The sequence below is a fragment of the Babylonia areolata genome, chromosome 1, assembly GCF_041734735.1.
Source record: "Babylonia areolata isolate BAREFJ2019XMU chromosome 1, ASM4173473v1, whole genome shotgun sequence".
Lineage (NCBI taxonomy): Eukaryota > Metazoa > Mollusca > Gastropoda > Neogastropoda > Buccinidae > Babylonia > Babylonia areolata.
In genome coordinates this window covers 37,703,513-37,721,662 of record NC_134876.1, presented here as the reverse complement: position 1 = coordinate 37,721,662, position 18,150 = coordinate 37,703,513, and the positions used below count along the sequence as shown (strand labels likewise).

General features: G+C 39.2%; 1 protein-coding gene across 1 annotated transcript in view; it reads right to left on the bottom strand.

Annotated features, from left to right (window-relative positions):
- LOC143282660 (serine/threonine-protein phosphatase 6 catalytic subunit) overlaps positions 1-18,150 on the bottom strand; it is a 114,289-nt gene that overhangs the window by 76,421 nt on the left and 19,718 nt on the right. The window contains exon 2 of the mRNA XM_076588323.1: positions 5,082-5,177. Coding sequence (XP_076444438.1) covers positions 5,082-5,177 — 96 coding nt within the window. The remainder of the gene's footprint in view (positions 1-5,081; positions 5,178-18,150) is intronic.

Genomic DNA, 18,150 nt, shown 5'->3' with positions numbered 1-18,150 from the left:
ATTTGCAGAGAAAATGGCAATGTTAAAGTTTACCACGGACACACAGACACACACACACAGACAACCAAACATCGGGTTAAAACACAGACTCACTTTGTTTACACAAGTGAGTCAAAAATTAAAAAAAGAGATAGATACACAATGCATTGTGACTTCTCCAAGTGATAATATGGATGTGAGGCCATGCCCCCTCTCCACCCCCCTCCTCTTCGCCCCTCTCACACCTCACACGGTCACTTTATCCACTTCTCATCAGACTGTGTTGGCTGAGTGTCAAGAAAATGACTCACACTGAGTCCTGCTAAAAATTCGGTCACTTTCTGTCTGCTACACCTGTACAGCTGGCATCACTTACTGATAGTCGTATCTTGGCCACTCTCTTGATTCCTCCCTTTATTTTCTATCAAATCATCCTATAAATGTTCACTACTGTCTTTTCCTTTGAAATTTAGCTTCAATTCTTTCTGAGCATCAGCTAAAGAAAGCAATCTTTGTTGATTTATTTTGCCCCGATCAGGAGCCAGGCAAACACTACGACAGTAACCCAACCAAAACGTTCAAATAAAGGACTGCCTCATGATGTAGATGGTGTTTCAAGCTATGAATAGAATCTAGAAAGATTCCCCAAGCTAAATCTACCACTGTTTTTGTCAACGAACTGAATGCAAACAAGGGAGAAGTCAGAATATTTTGATGACGAGTTATCTCGTCATTGTGGCAGCGAAGCGTACATGCTTGCGATGACGAGTTATCTCGTCATATAGGCAGCCTAGGGGTTAATTGGAGTTTGGTTCAATTCACATAAACATACTCTGAATGGATAGTTAGCTGTGTCTAGATTATAAAAAACACTATTTAAATAAACATGCATTAGGCTGAAGACCCCGTTCTACTCGATAATGATTTGCTAACTGGACCATGTGGAACGCACGTGGAGAGGGGGTTGCATCATTTAAAAAAAAAAGGTGCTGAAAACTTTGTCCAGAAAAAGAAAAGGTTCCAGTCAGTTGATTTACACAATTTTAAAGCTGTGCTTATGATTATAGATAGCTATAGTGATGGAGAAGGATCTCTCTTGTCTGATAATTGGTTTGAACACGAAGGTGAATGACAACAGTGATGAAACTGACAGCTCATTTGATAGTAATTCAGTACGTCTATCCAATCAGACAGCATTTTTTAACAAGTGGCTACAACATGCAGAAAACCTGCAGCAAGCATTAGAAGAGGGGGAGGAGATGGAGAGGAGTGATGCAAGATGATAGGTCAAACGCCAGCCAGAAGCTGTAAAGTGGGCGTGAAGGGGACATGGCAGTTGGAGGCCAGTGTACTCATATTTCAATGCATATAGCAGAAAACAGACATCCGCCAATGCTCCACAATTTTTTATGAAACTTTGAAATGTGCTTTTTGTTTTTAACACTTTTTGTCACTGAATGAGATCGTTAATCTGTTTGAAGAGGTGGCAAGCTGGATGCACAGCAAGCACTTAAATCGGCCCACGTGCAACTTAAGGGAGTGAATGTCATCAAAGAACTTCACCCTCTAACTTGCGAAAGCACTGAACTGTCAAAAGCTTGCCAGCTTGGTTTCTGAGAACGTGACTGAATTTTTATATTGACTAAACCCACATTTGTCATCGTGGGGACAGTAATTCACTTAATGTCTACTCCAAGTTTTAATTTGTTTTTATAAACCTGTAGCCTGATTTAATTTCCTCTACAAGTATAATCTGACAATAGCCATGCTATTTGTTGCTGTATTTTGCTTGTTTTCGTTACAGATGTCATTATGTGGAGGTGGAAATACTTTTGTGGCACAAAAATTATCATCTTGACTATAAATGCCTTAAAAGTTATCTGCACTCAAACTAATTGGGGGTGGGGGGGGGGGGGGGTGGGGGGGGGGGAAGCCTGGAAGCAGGATCTACATTCATTTTCCTTCACAAAAATGTTTACTTTCTTTCTGTATCTCCCTTAGTTTTAGTGCATGATTTTTTTTTTTTTTTTTTTTTACACCCCTGAATCCTCAAATTACCTGGCAATAGGGAGAGCACTTTTTTTTTTTCAAAATTCTCTGGCACTCAACTGGTTAAACACCATCACTGGAAGTAATGGCTGCAGTCTCAAGGGAACATGTCTAACTATTAGCAAAACTGTCTCTGTTTTTACCAGAGAAAAATAAGTCCCTTCTAAAAGAGATCCTGGAAATGTGAGTGAAACTTAAAGAAAGGTCTGCAATGCTGTAAGAGAATGATTTTGTAAAATAGGGGAAACATGAGATTTCAGTAAACTGAAATCAGATGATGTTACTTATAGCCCAGTCGACCACAAATGACCCATTTCAGGGCCGATTTCCTGTCAGTTCTGCAATTAATGTTGCACTAAAATATTAAAAGTTTGATTTAAAAAATGTTAAATGAACCAGTTCACCTATGTACCGCTCAATCCATGTAAAACTCAAATCAAGTTGTAAAAAGACCACATCACCAAAGTATATCCCAGACCATGTAAAATTCAAACAAGAAAGGCAAGGCCTTCACGACTCACTTGTGATAACACACTTAAAGAAAAAAAAGAAGAAAAAACTTATAAAAATCAAAAATTAGTTTGTTGAAATGTGGTCTCTATTTGTTATTATGATCATGTACAGCTTTGAGGAAAAAAAAAAGAAAAAAAAAGGCTTCAATGCAGATTCAAACCACCGATGTTTGGGTCAAGAATGAGTGGTTTTACCCACTGCGCTAACGCAGGTTCAACAACCACATATAGAGTTTGGTTCTGATGGAGATGCAAGTAAAAAGGGAGCAATTGCTCAAGTAAAATGACCAGACAGAGGAATATCTCATCTAACACTGCCTTGGTTGAGAAGGGATCTGCCCAAAGATTGGTAAAATCTGAATCCAAAGACAAAATTTTCCCTCCCCAGTGTGAAAAAAAAGTTTTGCAGCGAAGTTTGTGCAAGATTTGTGTCCATGAACTTACACAATGACAAAAAGGTTAATGCAATTTCTTTCTTTCAGTGAGAAGTTGGGGGGTTGGCTTCTTCTTGTTTTTTGCCAATCGTGATGACAGAAAAAGCATTTTTATATATAGAATATGAATTTGATCATGCTTACCACAGACACACAAACAAGTGTACACACACACACACACACACACACACAAACACACACACACCATATGCACGCAGGGGTATTACACAGACTCACATACAGATGATAGACACCGATTACAAATGTGAGCTAAAAACTAACCTTGGAACATGTCTTTAAGACTGATAACATCTGACTTTTGTAAATTTCATTAAGGCAGGTAAGATTTTTTTAACAAGAGAGGCAAGGCCTTCAAGACTCACCTGTCATACATTTTAAAAAAAAAATTCTCAATTGGTTTAATCACTAAAATGTGTTCTGTATTTGTTATTATAAAGCATCGGGTTTAAAAAAAGAAAAGAAAAAAGAATAAAAAGTTCTGAGTGCAGATTCGAACCCAGTATGTTCGGGTGGGAAGAAATTGTCTTAGTCACCGCACTATTGTGGATCCATGAATGACGTTCAAAAATTAACATTTAAGCATGCTGTTTTAAGGGCGATAAATTGTTTGCGGTATTTGAAGTGATAACGCTGTTTAAATCATAATCATTATGGTGTATCTCAGGGATTTAAGAATTCTTTAAACTAATTAAAGTCCATGGTACAGGAGATGTTGCCAATGCCGCAATCACACTGCAACATCTAGCCCTTTTCTCTGGATCTAGATAGATGTACAAGTTAAGTTACACTCGCTGGGTAAATACGACACAGTTGATTCAATTTCTCTTTTATGTTCATTCTAGTACATGTAATTGAGTATCCACTTTAAAAGATTCATATGCAGCAAACATGTCGATGATGTAGTCTGTGTCACTGTATGTGTTCTGTCCAGAATTTGTATTTCTTTTCATTTAATTGTGAACAAGAAAAACAAGGTCACGCCGTCTTCTTACAAAGCATCGCCAATGCTACTGCAACTGGGATGCAGTAATGTGGAGTTTTCAGAATCCCAGAAATGGCCTCAGTGAAATAAACTGTTAATGATATGGGAAACACAGGTTAATTCAGGAGACTTACAAACTGATATTGGTATGACTGTGAAGATTTTTCTCATAACATTTTAAAGCCAAATTTGGTATTGAGAGACAAAGTATTTCCAGAGAAAATGGCAATGTTAAAGTTTACCAGGGATACACAGACATACATACAGACACACACACACACATACAGACACACAAAGACAACCGAACACAGGGTTATAACATAGACCAACTTTGTTTACACAAGTACGTGAGTCAAAAATCAACAAACCCTGTAACAAGAAAAAAAGTGGATTTCATAATGATATTCAGATGTTTGTTAAGACAGAGGGCATGCCAGGGAATACTGAACTGGTTGCTTTTCATATTTGTCAGGGGTGTACGTACATCCATATGGAAAACAACAGCACAAACAAGAAACAGACTGGCTAATGACCTCACCAATGAAAAAGCAATGACACATTTGTCCTCTTTAGCAATAAGATCACCAAACAATCTCAATCTTTTACTGATGTCTGAAGTCAGATGTCAATGTACATCCCTGTTCAGTACAATTTAATTTCAATCTTTATCTGCATTGTAAGAGTATGGTGAGATTACATTTCTTAGTATCATGATAAAATACTGTTCTGGTTCCTGTGCAGTTTTGAAACTGCCAAATACTGATCAATATCAAGGTAATTATAATAAACATTCCAGAGAAAACCATTTTCCAAGTGAAACATTGCAGAAACATTAGGATAAATTCATCAAGCCAAAAATTTGAAAAGTGGACTCTTCAAAGACATTAACAAAAATCTATCAACCACTCCGTCAAACTTCGATTTTTCTAGCACTTGCTGTTGCTGTACAAATCAATACCAAATGGATCTATAATTGTAAACCACAGAAACGTGTCATGAATTCACAGACATGGAGAGACAGGCAGACAACTGACAGATTCTGTTGCAACTTGCATACTTTGTGAATCAAAGTTAAACAAAATACAATGAAAGGTACCAAAATACCTGTCCATGGATGTCACCACACACAGTGACAGGTGTTGACACTGGCTGCACGTTGGACTCTTCCAGCAGCAGTTCACAAACCATGTCACAAAGTTTCTGAAATCAGCATCAGTAATCTCAACTCAGGACTACAAAATCTTGTTTCTCCAAATTTCAAAATATTCCATCCCTTAGTAGAGAGACAGCTAAAAGGAACAACTGGAAGTGCAATGACAGTCAGGAGGTATAATTCAAAATACAAGTTGTAACTATATACCATGTGATACAGGACTTTTCTTCTGAGATTCCTGAAATGTTCTTTTTCTTGTCTCCTGGTTATATTTCTTCCATTTTTCTTTGATCCTTTTTTCAGTTAAGTCTCCAAATGGCCTCTTCCTTGACACTGAAGGTTTGGGATTTCCAGAGCTGCAAAACCCAAAGCTGAACAGCAACCTATTGCTGACTGCTCTAAACTAGTCATACATGACAAAATATTCAAGACCAAAGTCTATAAACCTGTTTGGTGCCAGAGAATTTCGTACAAAAAAGAAAAAGAAAAAGACAATATATATCAGTCATACATTTTAAATGCTCTCCCTTTGCTATAGAATTCTTTAAAAATAAAATAATATATAACACAAAAACTATAGGAGGTACAGAAAGAAAGTTAATGTTTTTTGTGCAGGAAAATGAATGAGGATTTTTCTGAATTTGGGTTTTCTCCTAATCATTTTGATTGCAGATAACTATTCAGGCATTTTAAACTGAAAATAATAATTTTTGTGCAACAAAAATGTCTATTTTCCACTAACACAGAATGTCATCTAAAACAAAAACAAACAATATACAGCTGGAAGTGACATGCTTGGTGTCAGTTTATACCTGCAGATGAAAATGAAACGGGTTAGAACAATAGAAACTTACGTTAACAATCGCAACTCTTGCACACAAGTAAGTACATAACTGTCCTGACAATGACAAACGTGGGTTCAATCAATGCAAAAAGTCAATCATGTACGCAGAAACTACAAATTCAAGCTTTGTGGCACCAAAGAACCTTCCTCTACAGAGGAAGAATCTCTTTGATGACACTCAAACAGCCCATGCTGCATGTGGGCCGATAAAACTTGTCTGCTGAGCATGCCAATTTGCATGTGAATAAATATCTTAAGCATGTCTTTCCCATCTTTTTCACTTTCATTCCTGAGTTTCATGAAAAATTGTGGATTACCGGTATTGTCCAATCTGCAGCAGTATCAATGTTGTAACTTTGTCCAAGGCCACACCTCCTTCCATGCTCTCTGACTGGCATACTTATAACCTCTCATCTTTCACCACTGTCTGGTTTCAAAGTCAATGTTTTTCTTTGGATTGAAGCAATCATTAGCTGCAGTACAGTTTCATAGGCATCTGCAGCTTCTGATTGTTCTTCTGAAAAGATTCATAATTCAAATGTCAAATACTCATCTCCTCCAATATGCAGTAGTAGAGCATTTTTTCTGGTGTTGGTGATATTCTGTATAGCAGCCAACAAATTGGTAAACAGTTTCCCCTATTTTCTCCAGCAAGTGATGAAATTTGACTTGCAAAAGTGCACAGAAATTTTTTGAAGTTAGAAAGCAATCCAATGACTATATAAATCCATATCCACATCAAGGTTATCTCCTACTTTCATTTGTTAATCCTGGTTGACAATGCAGAATCACTTATTTTCTTCAATCGAAAAACACACTTGATGTTAAGATGCAATGCTTTAATGCTGTCTGTTCGGTAATGTCAACAATACAATGGTGACTGAATTACCCAGGTTACTAATAATCAGGAAACATCCGACTGCCTTCTGGACATTCAAAACTGGATGACTCTAAATAAGTTACAATTGAATGCGGACAAAACTGAAGCAATGACCATAGAAACTAAACAAAAACTCACTCACTTCCATCACAACTGACACTATCAAACTTGGCAGTACATCCATCCTTCTTTCCAGCTCAGTCAGGAACCTCGGTGTTGTAACTGACAACACACTGTCCATGCAAAAAATTATCAACCAGACCTGTCAGTCATGCTACTGTCAATTACGGTGCATCAGTTCCATTCCGAAATATCTGTCCACCGATGCAACATCTAGACTTGTTGTTTCTCTCATTCTCTCTCCACTCGACTACTGCAACTCTCTATTGTCTGGTTTGCCTGCTTCATCCCTCCAGTCCCTCCAGCACATACAAAACTCTGCTGCCCGACTTGTCCTCAGAAAGAAAAGATCTGAGCACATCACTCCTCTTTTACAACATCTCCATTGTTTCCCCATCACACACAGAATAAAGTACAAGATCTACACTCTTTGTTATAAATGTATTCACAAATCTGCCCCTTCCTATCTCTGTGGCTGCTTTCACATCTACACCCCATCTCGCTCTTTATGATCGGCTTCGAACCACTCTGTCTAAGCATACCCAGATTCAAACACTCCACTGTTGGCTACCGCTCTTTCTCTGTCTCTGGACCTTGCATTTCGCTTCATCAGGTCTCTGCACTCAGCTCTTTCAAGTCTGGCCTTAAAACCCACCTCTTAAGCCTCCCTTCCATGCCCCTTCGCTGTTTTTCAGCTTTTTTCAGCCTAGAGTTATGCATGCATGTGACTGACTGGTGTGAAAGCGCTTTGATTTGTCTCTGCACAAGATTCAGCGCTATATTACATACTAATCATTATCATTATTAATGTCTATTAATTCAAGGAGGCGTCACTGCGTTAGGACTAATCCATATATATCTCTAGACACTACACCACATCAGCTAAGCACATGCCTGACCAACATGCTTAGTCAGGCCTTGAGGGAGAATGAAATAAAACAAGAGAGGCAAGGCTTTCAAGACTCACTTGTGATACACTTTAAAAAAAAAAAATCTAATCTTTAAAATGTGTTCTGTATTTGTTATTATAAAGCTTCGCGTTAAGTCCCCTAGCGTTAATTACAGAGTAATTTCCCTTTTTTACTATCTGCACCAAAATGTTTGCAAACTAAATATAACTTCCATGCTTAGCAAAAGAAGTTCCTGTTTGAACAAAAAATGATAATAATGACTGCTCTTGTTGTTGGGTCAGAATATCAGATCAAAGTGCCAAGTTTAGAGAATACAAAAAAATATAAATATAACAGTAAATGCAGTTTGCATATAATTAGGCTTCATTTTTTATTATTTTGTGCCCATCCCAGAGGTGCAATATTGTTTTAAACAAGATGACTGGAAAGAACTGAATTCTTCCTATTTTTATGCCTAATTTGGTGTCAACTGACAAAGTATTTGCAGAGAAAATGTCAATGTTAAAGTTTACCACGGACACACAGACACACACAGAGACAACCGAACACCGGGTTAAAACATAGACTCACTTTGTTTACACAAGTGAGTCAATAAAATGAAGTAAAGTAAGATACACAAATAAACTAATTCATTCATTCAGTCAGTCATTAATAAAATATAATAAATAAATAAAATAGATACATAAATGAAAGAAAATGAAAAAATAATCTAAATAATATTAATATTTTAAAAAGATCATTATTTATAGTATTCATGACAATATCAATAAATAAATAAATATAAACACACACACACACACACACCAGATATGCAACAAATATGCAGTCTCAAAGATATGAAAATACAAATCTACACAGGCACAACACATAAAAGCACACAAGCCCCAACACATAAAACTCATGTATGTACACACACACACACACACTCACACACACACACATGCATAAACATCTTCATTCCCCATCACACACACACACACCTACATCGCAGCTTCATCAGCACGCACACACGCACATGCACACGCACACATATACACTCATATACATATATACACACCCATGCACACACCCATTCATATTCTGCCGCTTCCACATTGCCCACAACAGACATACAGTTATTACACACACAGCCCCCAGCCCCCCACACACACAAACATGCAACCACACCCACACACGCACACCCACACACATCGACTTGCACACACACAGAGCTCTCATGACATGTACACACACTCACATACAACCACCAATTTGTCAAAAGAGGGGTGGGAAAAGATTAATGCAATGAACAATGGTCTTGCTCAGTCTAATGTACTTGGGAAATCCCAGACAGACTGTTCCGTTTTGAAGAATCACAGATTCACTGAAATCTAATTTTGAGACAAACTGCTGAAGTTTCAAGAAATGGGATACAACATTCTATTTGTACCTTTAAAACAAAAACAGAAATAGTTTAAATCTCATTTCTAGAAAAGTTATTCAACTGTTTCAACTTTGCTGCTTAAAAGAAATTTGATTTCTATCACTTTTCAACAATTACCAGACTTCTTAACAGCTGCTCATCATGTAAACATGAAGTCATTAATCAATATATCCACCACACATTCAATCATCTCACTAGAACATGTTTCCTGTAATTTTATTCACTGAAGTGAGTTACCTCCATTTATGACCAGCGCTAAACTAGAGAATAGAGTTTAGACTCATAGTCATGTATATATTATACACACACACATATATATATATATATATATATAATTTCATTTTATATGTGTTTGACTTTGCAAGTCTTATTCCATGTAAGTTAAAATTTGTCATGTTATTGTTTGAAACTATACATCCAAATGCCAGCATTGAAATTTTCAGTTGAATTCTTAGAGTTTTAATTTTGGGACATTCATATGTTTAATAGTTCAATGATATCCAACTTCCAAGTCCAAAAACTGTCAAAAAAGTCAATAAAAATAACAGATGAACACTTAAGTATATTAATAAACAGTAGTTATAATGTTAGTTTACTTTCACTTTCAAACATTCATTAATGTATACTGCTACTTTAAATTTCCGTTTAGCTGACATGTTGGTGTGTGTGTGTATGTGTGTGTGTGTGTGTGTGTGTGTGTGTGTGTGTGTGTGTGTGTGTGTGTGCATGTACAATACTGGAAACACTTTTGGGACATGAGCGTGTGTGTGTGTGTGTGTGTGTGTGTGTGTGTGTGTACATGTGTGTGTGTGTGTGTGCACGTACAATACTGGAAACACCTTTGGGGCATGAGCATGAAAAATCAAAAGTAATGTAAAAACAATGCAAAACACAATTTTGAAGAGTTCAGATATATATACCTTTAAGTTTAATATATAGAAAAATTGTCAAAAAAGGGGGTGAACAGAGATGCATATATTTAAAGTAAAACAGACTTCAATAAAAAATCTGCAAAATGTAGACCAAAGTGGCTGGCGTCTTGTGTGTTACATGGATTCAACTAAGCACTGCCCATTATTTTTAAAGAAAATAACATGGCATCATGCAAAGGTTGTTGCCATCAACACAGACATTTAAGGTGATGCATCCTATATTAAACCAGAGAAGTAAAACTTCATGCTTTGAATGTAAACACATGTGCAGGTGGAGACTGTAACTGAAGCAACATTGTGGCTTATCAATTTTTCAAAAACAATAGAAAAGTTGTGACATGGACATCTCTTCACTTGTTTTAGTTCAGGTATTAAAAGCTTTCTTTCCATAATGATTAGCACTTGAGTATAGTTATGTTCATTTTACTGAGAAATGTTGTGTGCATTATGTGGAATCCAGGAATCAAATAATCCTGTATTCAATCAACTAACATTGGAATAAATCAGTTTTGACACTTAGATACTTTTGACTCATGAAATTTATCTTTATCAATGAGTTTTCACAAACAGTTTTTTCAAACTTGGTTAATTCAATTGGGTAGGACCCTTTTTTTTTCTTTTTTTTTTTTAGGCCAGTTTGTCTGGAAGTGCCTCTAGTAACTTGAGTAAGTTTGCTGAATTTTAAGCAGTTTATTCAAGTTGGCTGGACTCCAGCATTTCTTGTATATATATTACAATTTGTTGGATGTCACACAATGATGCATGCAAGCTGCAATGCACTAACATATTTAATCGATCCTTTCAAACAGCTGAATCTCAGGTTGCTTGAATAAACATAGAAGAAAAATGAGTTAATCAATTCTTCCTGGGTTTCCATCCTTGGCTGAATTCTCACACCTTGATGTGCTTTTAACACACTGAAATTATGGTGCTTATGTTTGTTAATGGTTCAGTATCTGAAATACGTGTTAAGCTTTAAGTATCCAAACCTGTCTTGCAAAAATTTTACCAGCGTCTAACAGTCACAACCTTCTGACTGTAGAATCCACAACACGCACACACATACACTAAATGCTTTGATTATTGTGTCAAATGATAAGACGAAGTAAAAGTTTCAATGTTTGGGAAAAGTGTTGCACGTGAGACTGAGAGGTCATACTTGTCAATAAAAATGAGTTCATACTGCCTGTGTGATGCTGCATACTGCTGGATAGTTTCCAATTTCAGATCAGTGTTGGTGCAGAATTTAAACAAGCGGCCTCTTCTTCTGTTGGAAGTTAACACCATGACAACTACCAGACACATCCTTGCAGACAGCGCACTTGAGAGGAGAGTTGGAGGTCAGGATTTTCTTCCATGAAGAAGTTTAAAAAATCAATGCAGACTTGCTCAACCACTCCATCACATTTCTACTGATTAGACAGTTCTTGGTTTTTCTTTACTCCTCTTGCATGTGAACTCAAGAAATCTGGTCACATGTAAACTCATCACTTCTCTGTTGCATGTCTTCACCAAAGGCATCCATCTCTTTTTTTCTGGAGTTAGGCTGAGAAAGGTCGGACACCTCACTGGCTCTTTTCAGCAGTTTCATCCCAAGGCCAGTTTTCATCTGTCTACAGGAGTACTTCTTCATCCCAACAAAAAATGCAATATTTTTTCTTCTTCAGGTTTTCTTTACCACCTTTACTTCTTGAATGCATCCACCTTTTTTGAAGCTGCTGAATGAGAAATCATTTTCTTTTTAATTTAGGCTGACTGTCACTTTCTGTTTGGAGTTTGATGTTGATTTTTCTTTTTTCACCATCCATTCCAGCACCTCAGCTTTCCTGCTGTGACCCTTTTGCAGGTGTTTTTTGTTGTTGTTTTTTGTTTGCTCTGTGTACCGATTTTCTCAATGATTAAGTGAACTGCAGTTGAAATGGATGGAATGGATATTTGCTAAAGTTCATCAGGGGCTTTTGGAGTTGTTCCTTTTCTTTGGACTGTACTCTTTTGTTTTGTTGACTATTGGCCTGCTTGCTATGCTGCTTTCTTTTCGTGATATTCTTTTTTTCTTTCTGCATGTATTCATTGATTCTCTTTCTTCTTTAGTTTCAGTTTCTGCCTGTCATAATTTTTGCTGTCTCCATTTCTTCAAACGTGTCAGGACTCCTCATCTCTTATTTCATGCAAACATTTTCATAGTGCCAACGCTCTGTACGGTTCTACTTCTAGGTCCTCTTTCAATCTCTCTGTCACTGTAAACCCTGCTTCTTTTAGTTTCAGTAGATGTTTGCTTCTTAAAATTTAATGTGGAAGAAATTTTCGCTTTCTCAATCCTGGGTAGTCACATGGATTTTCTGCTATATTCATGGATCTTCACTCACAAGCCGTATTTCTCTTTTAAACCAACAAGACCTAAACCCAAACCTGCATGGCAGTTTGTGTTTAAAATAGTTTAAAATGTAATTTGATCAACTGCAAATAGATACAGGAATAAAAAAACAATAAATAAAAATACATAATATATAATTCTGAAGTTTTATGATGGGTGCCAATGAGAGAAAGAAAGAGAGGGAGAGAGAGAGATCAGAAAGAATGGTTTCTTTGCAGCGCACACACAGGAAGTGTAATCTAATCCGTTGTTTACACAACTCATTTATTAATAGATACTCAAATGTAATGCATTATATAAAAAGTAGCAAAAAACAACTGAAGTAGAATGTAGTGTGCAGAGCCAGTTTCAGAGTAACATGATCAGAAATGTGCATACTGAGGAAGGGATAACCGTTATTGGAATAGATCTGAATCACTTCCACATCAGCCAACGAACTCTTCTCTTGGTGAGAAAACTAGGATCACAAGGTTTTCCTCAGAAATCAGCATATGGAATATTCATCTTTAAAAAAATGAATATAGCTCTTGTCGCCCACCAAAGAAATAAAAAGTGTAGAGATCATGACACACGCTACATCAAAACAAAATCTAGTCTCTTCAGAAACTTACACTCACAAATAGCCAACTTATAAGAACTCTCTGGAAATTTTCATACTAATAATAGCCACACATCTTTACAGGGACCATGTGATCAGAAAACAATAATTGTTCGCTTTTCCTACATAGACATCAACCTCTTGCAATATATACTGCACTTTTACCGAGCATGCATTGCTGCGGAATCGAAAACTACAGGCAATGGAAGCTTTCATTTGTTTTACTGGAATTTTGCATCTCTGCTGGCAGCATTTCTTCAAGAAACACAGACAGTTATGTTCAGAATACTATAATGATCACAACACACGCAAGTAAGCTTACAAAAACAGAAAGTTGCAAGGAAAATGCTCCATATCATGTGCATTCGTTCAGTGTGATTCAAAAGAAACAAGGAATTTTTTCTCATTTCTGTGGATTTGCACAAATATGGTTCACTGTGCATTCAAAAAATGATGAACATGTCAAAGTTTGCTAAATAACAAAGGCATATAGAAGAACTTTACAAGTACAATTTAACCACAAGAAAGTTTTCAATATTTTTATGCACTGCAGATATCCTGTAAAATCATTAGTGCATTACCCTGGAAGCGATCACAGTTTGCGAGAATTGACCACAAATGAATTCTTTAAGTTTAACTGACCATTATCTATTATTTTCCCGAGTTTTTGACCAGTATAACATAGCTATCTTTATTTGTAATAAACAACAAAAATAAAATTGTATTATTTCCATTGTTTGCTTTCTGCACGTATACACCAAACACCAGGGGCAGAACCAAATGGAAAACCTGTGCAGATGTGGCATGCGTTTCAGAGCATAGGATGGAGACGATTCAGTTGATGTGCAGCTGGTGTTTTAGACTGCAACAGTGCAAGGGCCATGTGGTTTTTATCATGTTCAGATTGTTGGTGTTCCCTCACGTTTTTTTTTATTCATATACAACCACATCGTTTTATTGCTGAGCTAGGAGGATGTGTCGCCTTCGATAAACATGGAAGCGGAATGTACCATGCTTGAAAAAACTTCAGCAGAACTTGCATTCGACTGCGAGTTTCCAAAACTTGAATAGTGTGCAGGAAGTTTGATCAATAGAGATCCATTCTGGAGTAATTCTAATTCAGTTCAAGGACTTCTGTGTTGTAAGGGGAGAATGCAATGCAGTTGGTATCAGTGGAAACTAACCAAACTCACAACCACTGTATTTTTGGATGCGTCCAAATAATCCTGTTGCATAGTGTTTTGCTACAGCTTGCTGTCAGTGGGATTACTGTTTTATTTACCAGCAGAATACATTCAATTCATTACTGTATTGCTTATTCTGGTTTAGTTAGGTTGTTGTTAATGGCACCATTTTTACCACAACCACTAACAAAATAAAGTATTTTAAAAATTTGACATTGCCTGAGGCAAACATAACTGGTGATGAACAGTACATTATTTTGATGAACAAATATTATGCCAAACTCAAAGAAATGCAAAATTACACAAACAAATGCAAAGGAAGTTATAAATATAACTAAAGCTGCTGCTGCTGACCCCATCAATCTACATACATATATATATATATATGTGTGTGTGTGTGTGTGTGTGTGTGTGTGTGTGATGTTTCCAATGTTACTAGAGGATGTCCAGCCCAGAATTGAAAGGGTCAGGGGCAGTGAATCAATCAGCTTGACAGTGATACGCTATCCTGTACACTGTACTACAGACACTGGTGTCTATGACTGGAGGTCAGCCCGATACTCCCCATGTCGATACTCCCTCGCGTCAATACTCCCCCGTGTCGATACTCCCCCGCGTCAATACTCCCCCGTGTCGATACTCCCCCACGTCAATACTCCCCCGTGTTGATACTCCCCTGTGTCGATAGTCCCTCTCACAAAGATCCAAAAACAGTCAAATACAGATGTATGTATTATTTGTGACTGATAATGCTTTCTGCTTGATCAAAGTTGTGTTGTGGAATGATGAATGTGTCATGTGTTCTCTTCATAACAGCTGTCCGCGTTCAGAGTTGAGCAGCGACTTATGTGTTGGGCCCGCTGTTGTGTGGGCTCGCTGCCTTGTAGTTTACACGGGCTGTGTTACATGGACTTAGACATTTTCATCACGACTCCGTGTATCTGGTGACAAATGCTCGCTCTCTCTCGGTCCCTCTGTCTGTCTCTCTTCATCTCTCATTTTCTGTTTCTTTGTCTCTCCCCCTCTCTGCCACTCTCTCTCTGTCTCTCTCTCTGCCACTCTCTCTGTCTCTCTCTCTCTCCCCCTCTCTGCCACTCTCTCTCTGTCTCCCCCTCTCTGCCACTCTCTCTCTGTCTCCCCCTCTCTGCCACTCTCTCTCTGTCTGTCTCCCCATCTCTGCCATTCTCTCTCTGTCTCTCTCTCTCTCTGTGTCTCCCCCTCTCTGCCACTCTCTCTCTCCCCCTCTCTCTCTGTCTCCCCCTCTCCGCCACTCTCTCTCTGTCTCCCCCTCTCTGCCACTCTCTCCCTCTCTGTCTCCCCATCTCTGCCTCTCTCTCTCTCTCTGTCTCCCCCTCTCTGCCACTTTCTCTGTCTCCCCCTCTCTGCCCCTCTCTGTCTCCCCCTCTCTGCCACTTTCTCTGTGTCTCCTCCTCTCTGCCACTCTCTCTCTCTCTCTCTGTCTCCCCCTCTCTGCCACTCTCTCTCTCTGTCTCCCCATCTCTGCCTCTCTCTCTCTCTCTCTCTGGTCTGTCTCCCCATCTCTGCCACTCTCTGTCTCTCTCTCTCTGTGTCTCCCCATCTCTGCCACTCTCTCTGTCTGCCTCCCCATCTCTGCCACTCTGTGTTTGTGTGTTTGTCTCTCTCTCTGTCCCCCTCTCTGTGTGTCTCCACCTCTCTGCTGCTCTCTCTCTCTCTGTGCCTGTCTCCCCCTCTCTGCCACCCTCTCTCTGTCTCTGTCTGTCTCCCCATCTCTGACACACACACACACTCTCTCTCTCTCTCTCTCCCCCTCTTTGCCTCTCTCTCTCTCTGTGTCTCCCCATCTCTGCCACACTCTCTTTCTCTGTCTCTCTCTGTGTCTCTGTCTCCCCATCTCTGCCACTCTCTCTCTGTGTCTCCCCCTCTCTGCCTCTCTCTCTTTGTCTCCCCCTCTCTGCCACTCTCTGTCTCCCTATCTCTGCCACTCTCTCTCTGTGTCTCTATCTTTGTGTGTCTCTCTCTGTCTCTCCCTCTTTGCCACTCTCTCTCTCTCTGTCTCCCCATCTCTGCCACTCTCTCTCTCTGTGTCTTTATCTTTGTGTGTCTCTCTCTGTCTCTCCCTATTTGCCACTCTCTCTCTCTGTCTCTCTCTGTCTGTCTGTCTCCCCATCTCTGCCACTCCCCCTCTCTGCCACTCTCTCTCTGTGTCTCTATCTCTCCCCCTCTCTGCCACTCTCTCTCTCTCTGTGTCTCCCCCTCTCTCTGTCTCCCCCTCTCTGCCACTCTCTCTCTCTGTATCTCTCATTCTCTCTCTTCCCTCTGTTAGTCTCTCTCTCTCTCTCTCTCATTTTCTGTTTCTTTATCTCTCCCCCTCTCTGCCACTATCTCTCATTCTCTCTCTTACTCTGTCTCTCTGCCCGCACACACACACTTATACACAGACATATACGTAGTGTGCATCCCGCTGACACAAAGTAAATACATTATTCCGTGAACACACACACACACACACACACAAACACTGTTTCGCCGCGATATGATATTCAGTATTGATGATGGTTTTAAAGTTAATCAGTGTAATTTGTCACAATTTACAAAGAAAATCAAGACGGACTTTATGGAAAAAGTTCTAAATGGAAAGAAAAATACCACTGAAAAGAAATAGGTCAGTAACAGAACGCCTGTAACGCTAGGGTACATTTTAGCTCTGGTCATTCTTGATTGTAAAAGACTGAGTGATATAATATGAAGCTCTGCAAACCTAATCTTAGTCAAATAGGACACTTCTTTAATAACAACAAACCATTTTTGTTTATAAAAACAGTGTCTTTTTTTTATCATACCCTGGTATATTCATGCCATAATTCGTTTTTGGCAGACAAGTATATCTGAATGGCAAATTGATAAAACTTTCGGGGAAATCATTATGAACCCCTCCTCTCACCTGGGTAATGTGTGTGTGTATGTGTGTGGGGCGGGGGGGCGGAAGGGGGTATGGTCACTTGAAGGTCTACCACCAATGACCATTGCTGACCACTGACCATCGCTGACCTGGGAGAACATAATGATGATGGAGTCTCCCGTCGGACGAGCAGGCAGGCAGGATTATGTGTCGGTGTGTGTCCTCATAACTTATGGGAGAAGAGGCCGATTCTGGATGCGCAGCACTTCCCACAGGTGTTGCAAGGCAAAACGTCTCCAGAAGTTGAGCCCTGCTTCCTTTGCTCATGCTTCTCCTTAATGGCCAGTGTTCTCTTGTTTTCAAACGTCTTTATGCCACTACAGCACAGCATCCTCCAGCGAGAGTGGTCAAGGGTATCAGTTTCTCAGGAAGCAATGTCTATGTCACAGGCTTTGAGGTTTGTCTTCAAGGTGTCCATAAAGCGCTTGCAGGGTCTTCCAAGTTCGCGGTGGCCTTCCTTCAGCTGGCCACACAGTAGCATCTTCGGGATCCTGCTGTCTGTCATTTGGAGAACGTGTCCTGTCCAGCGTAGCTGGCACTGGATCAGCAGGCTTTCGATGCTGGGCAGGCCGCTCCTCTCTAGGACCTGGAGGTTGGAGACCCTGTCTTGCCACTTTATGCTGAGGATCTTTCATAGGCACCTCTGGTGAAACTGCTCAAGTTGTTGAATGTGACGGCGATACGTCGTCCATGTTTCACAACAGTACAACAAGGTAGTCAGCACAACAGCTCTGTAGGTTTTGATTTGGGTGCTGATCCTAATGCCTTTGCTGCTCCACAGCCTGTTGTTGAGTCTGCCAAAGGCAGAGCTGG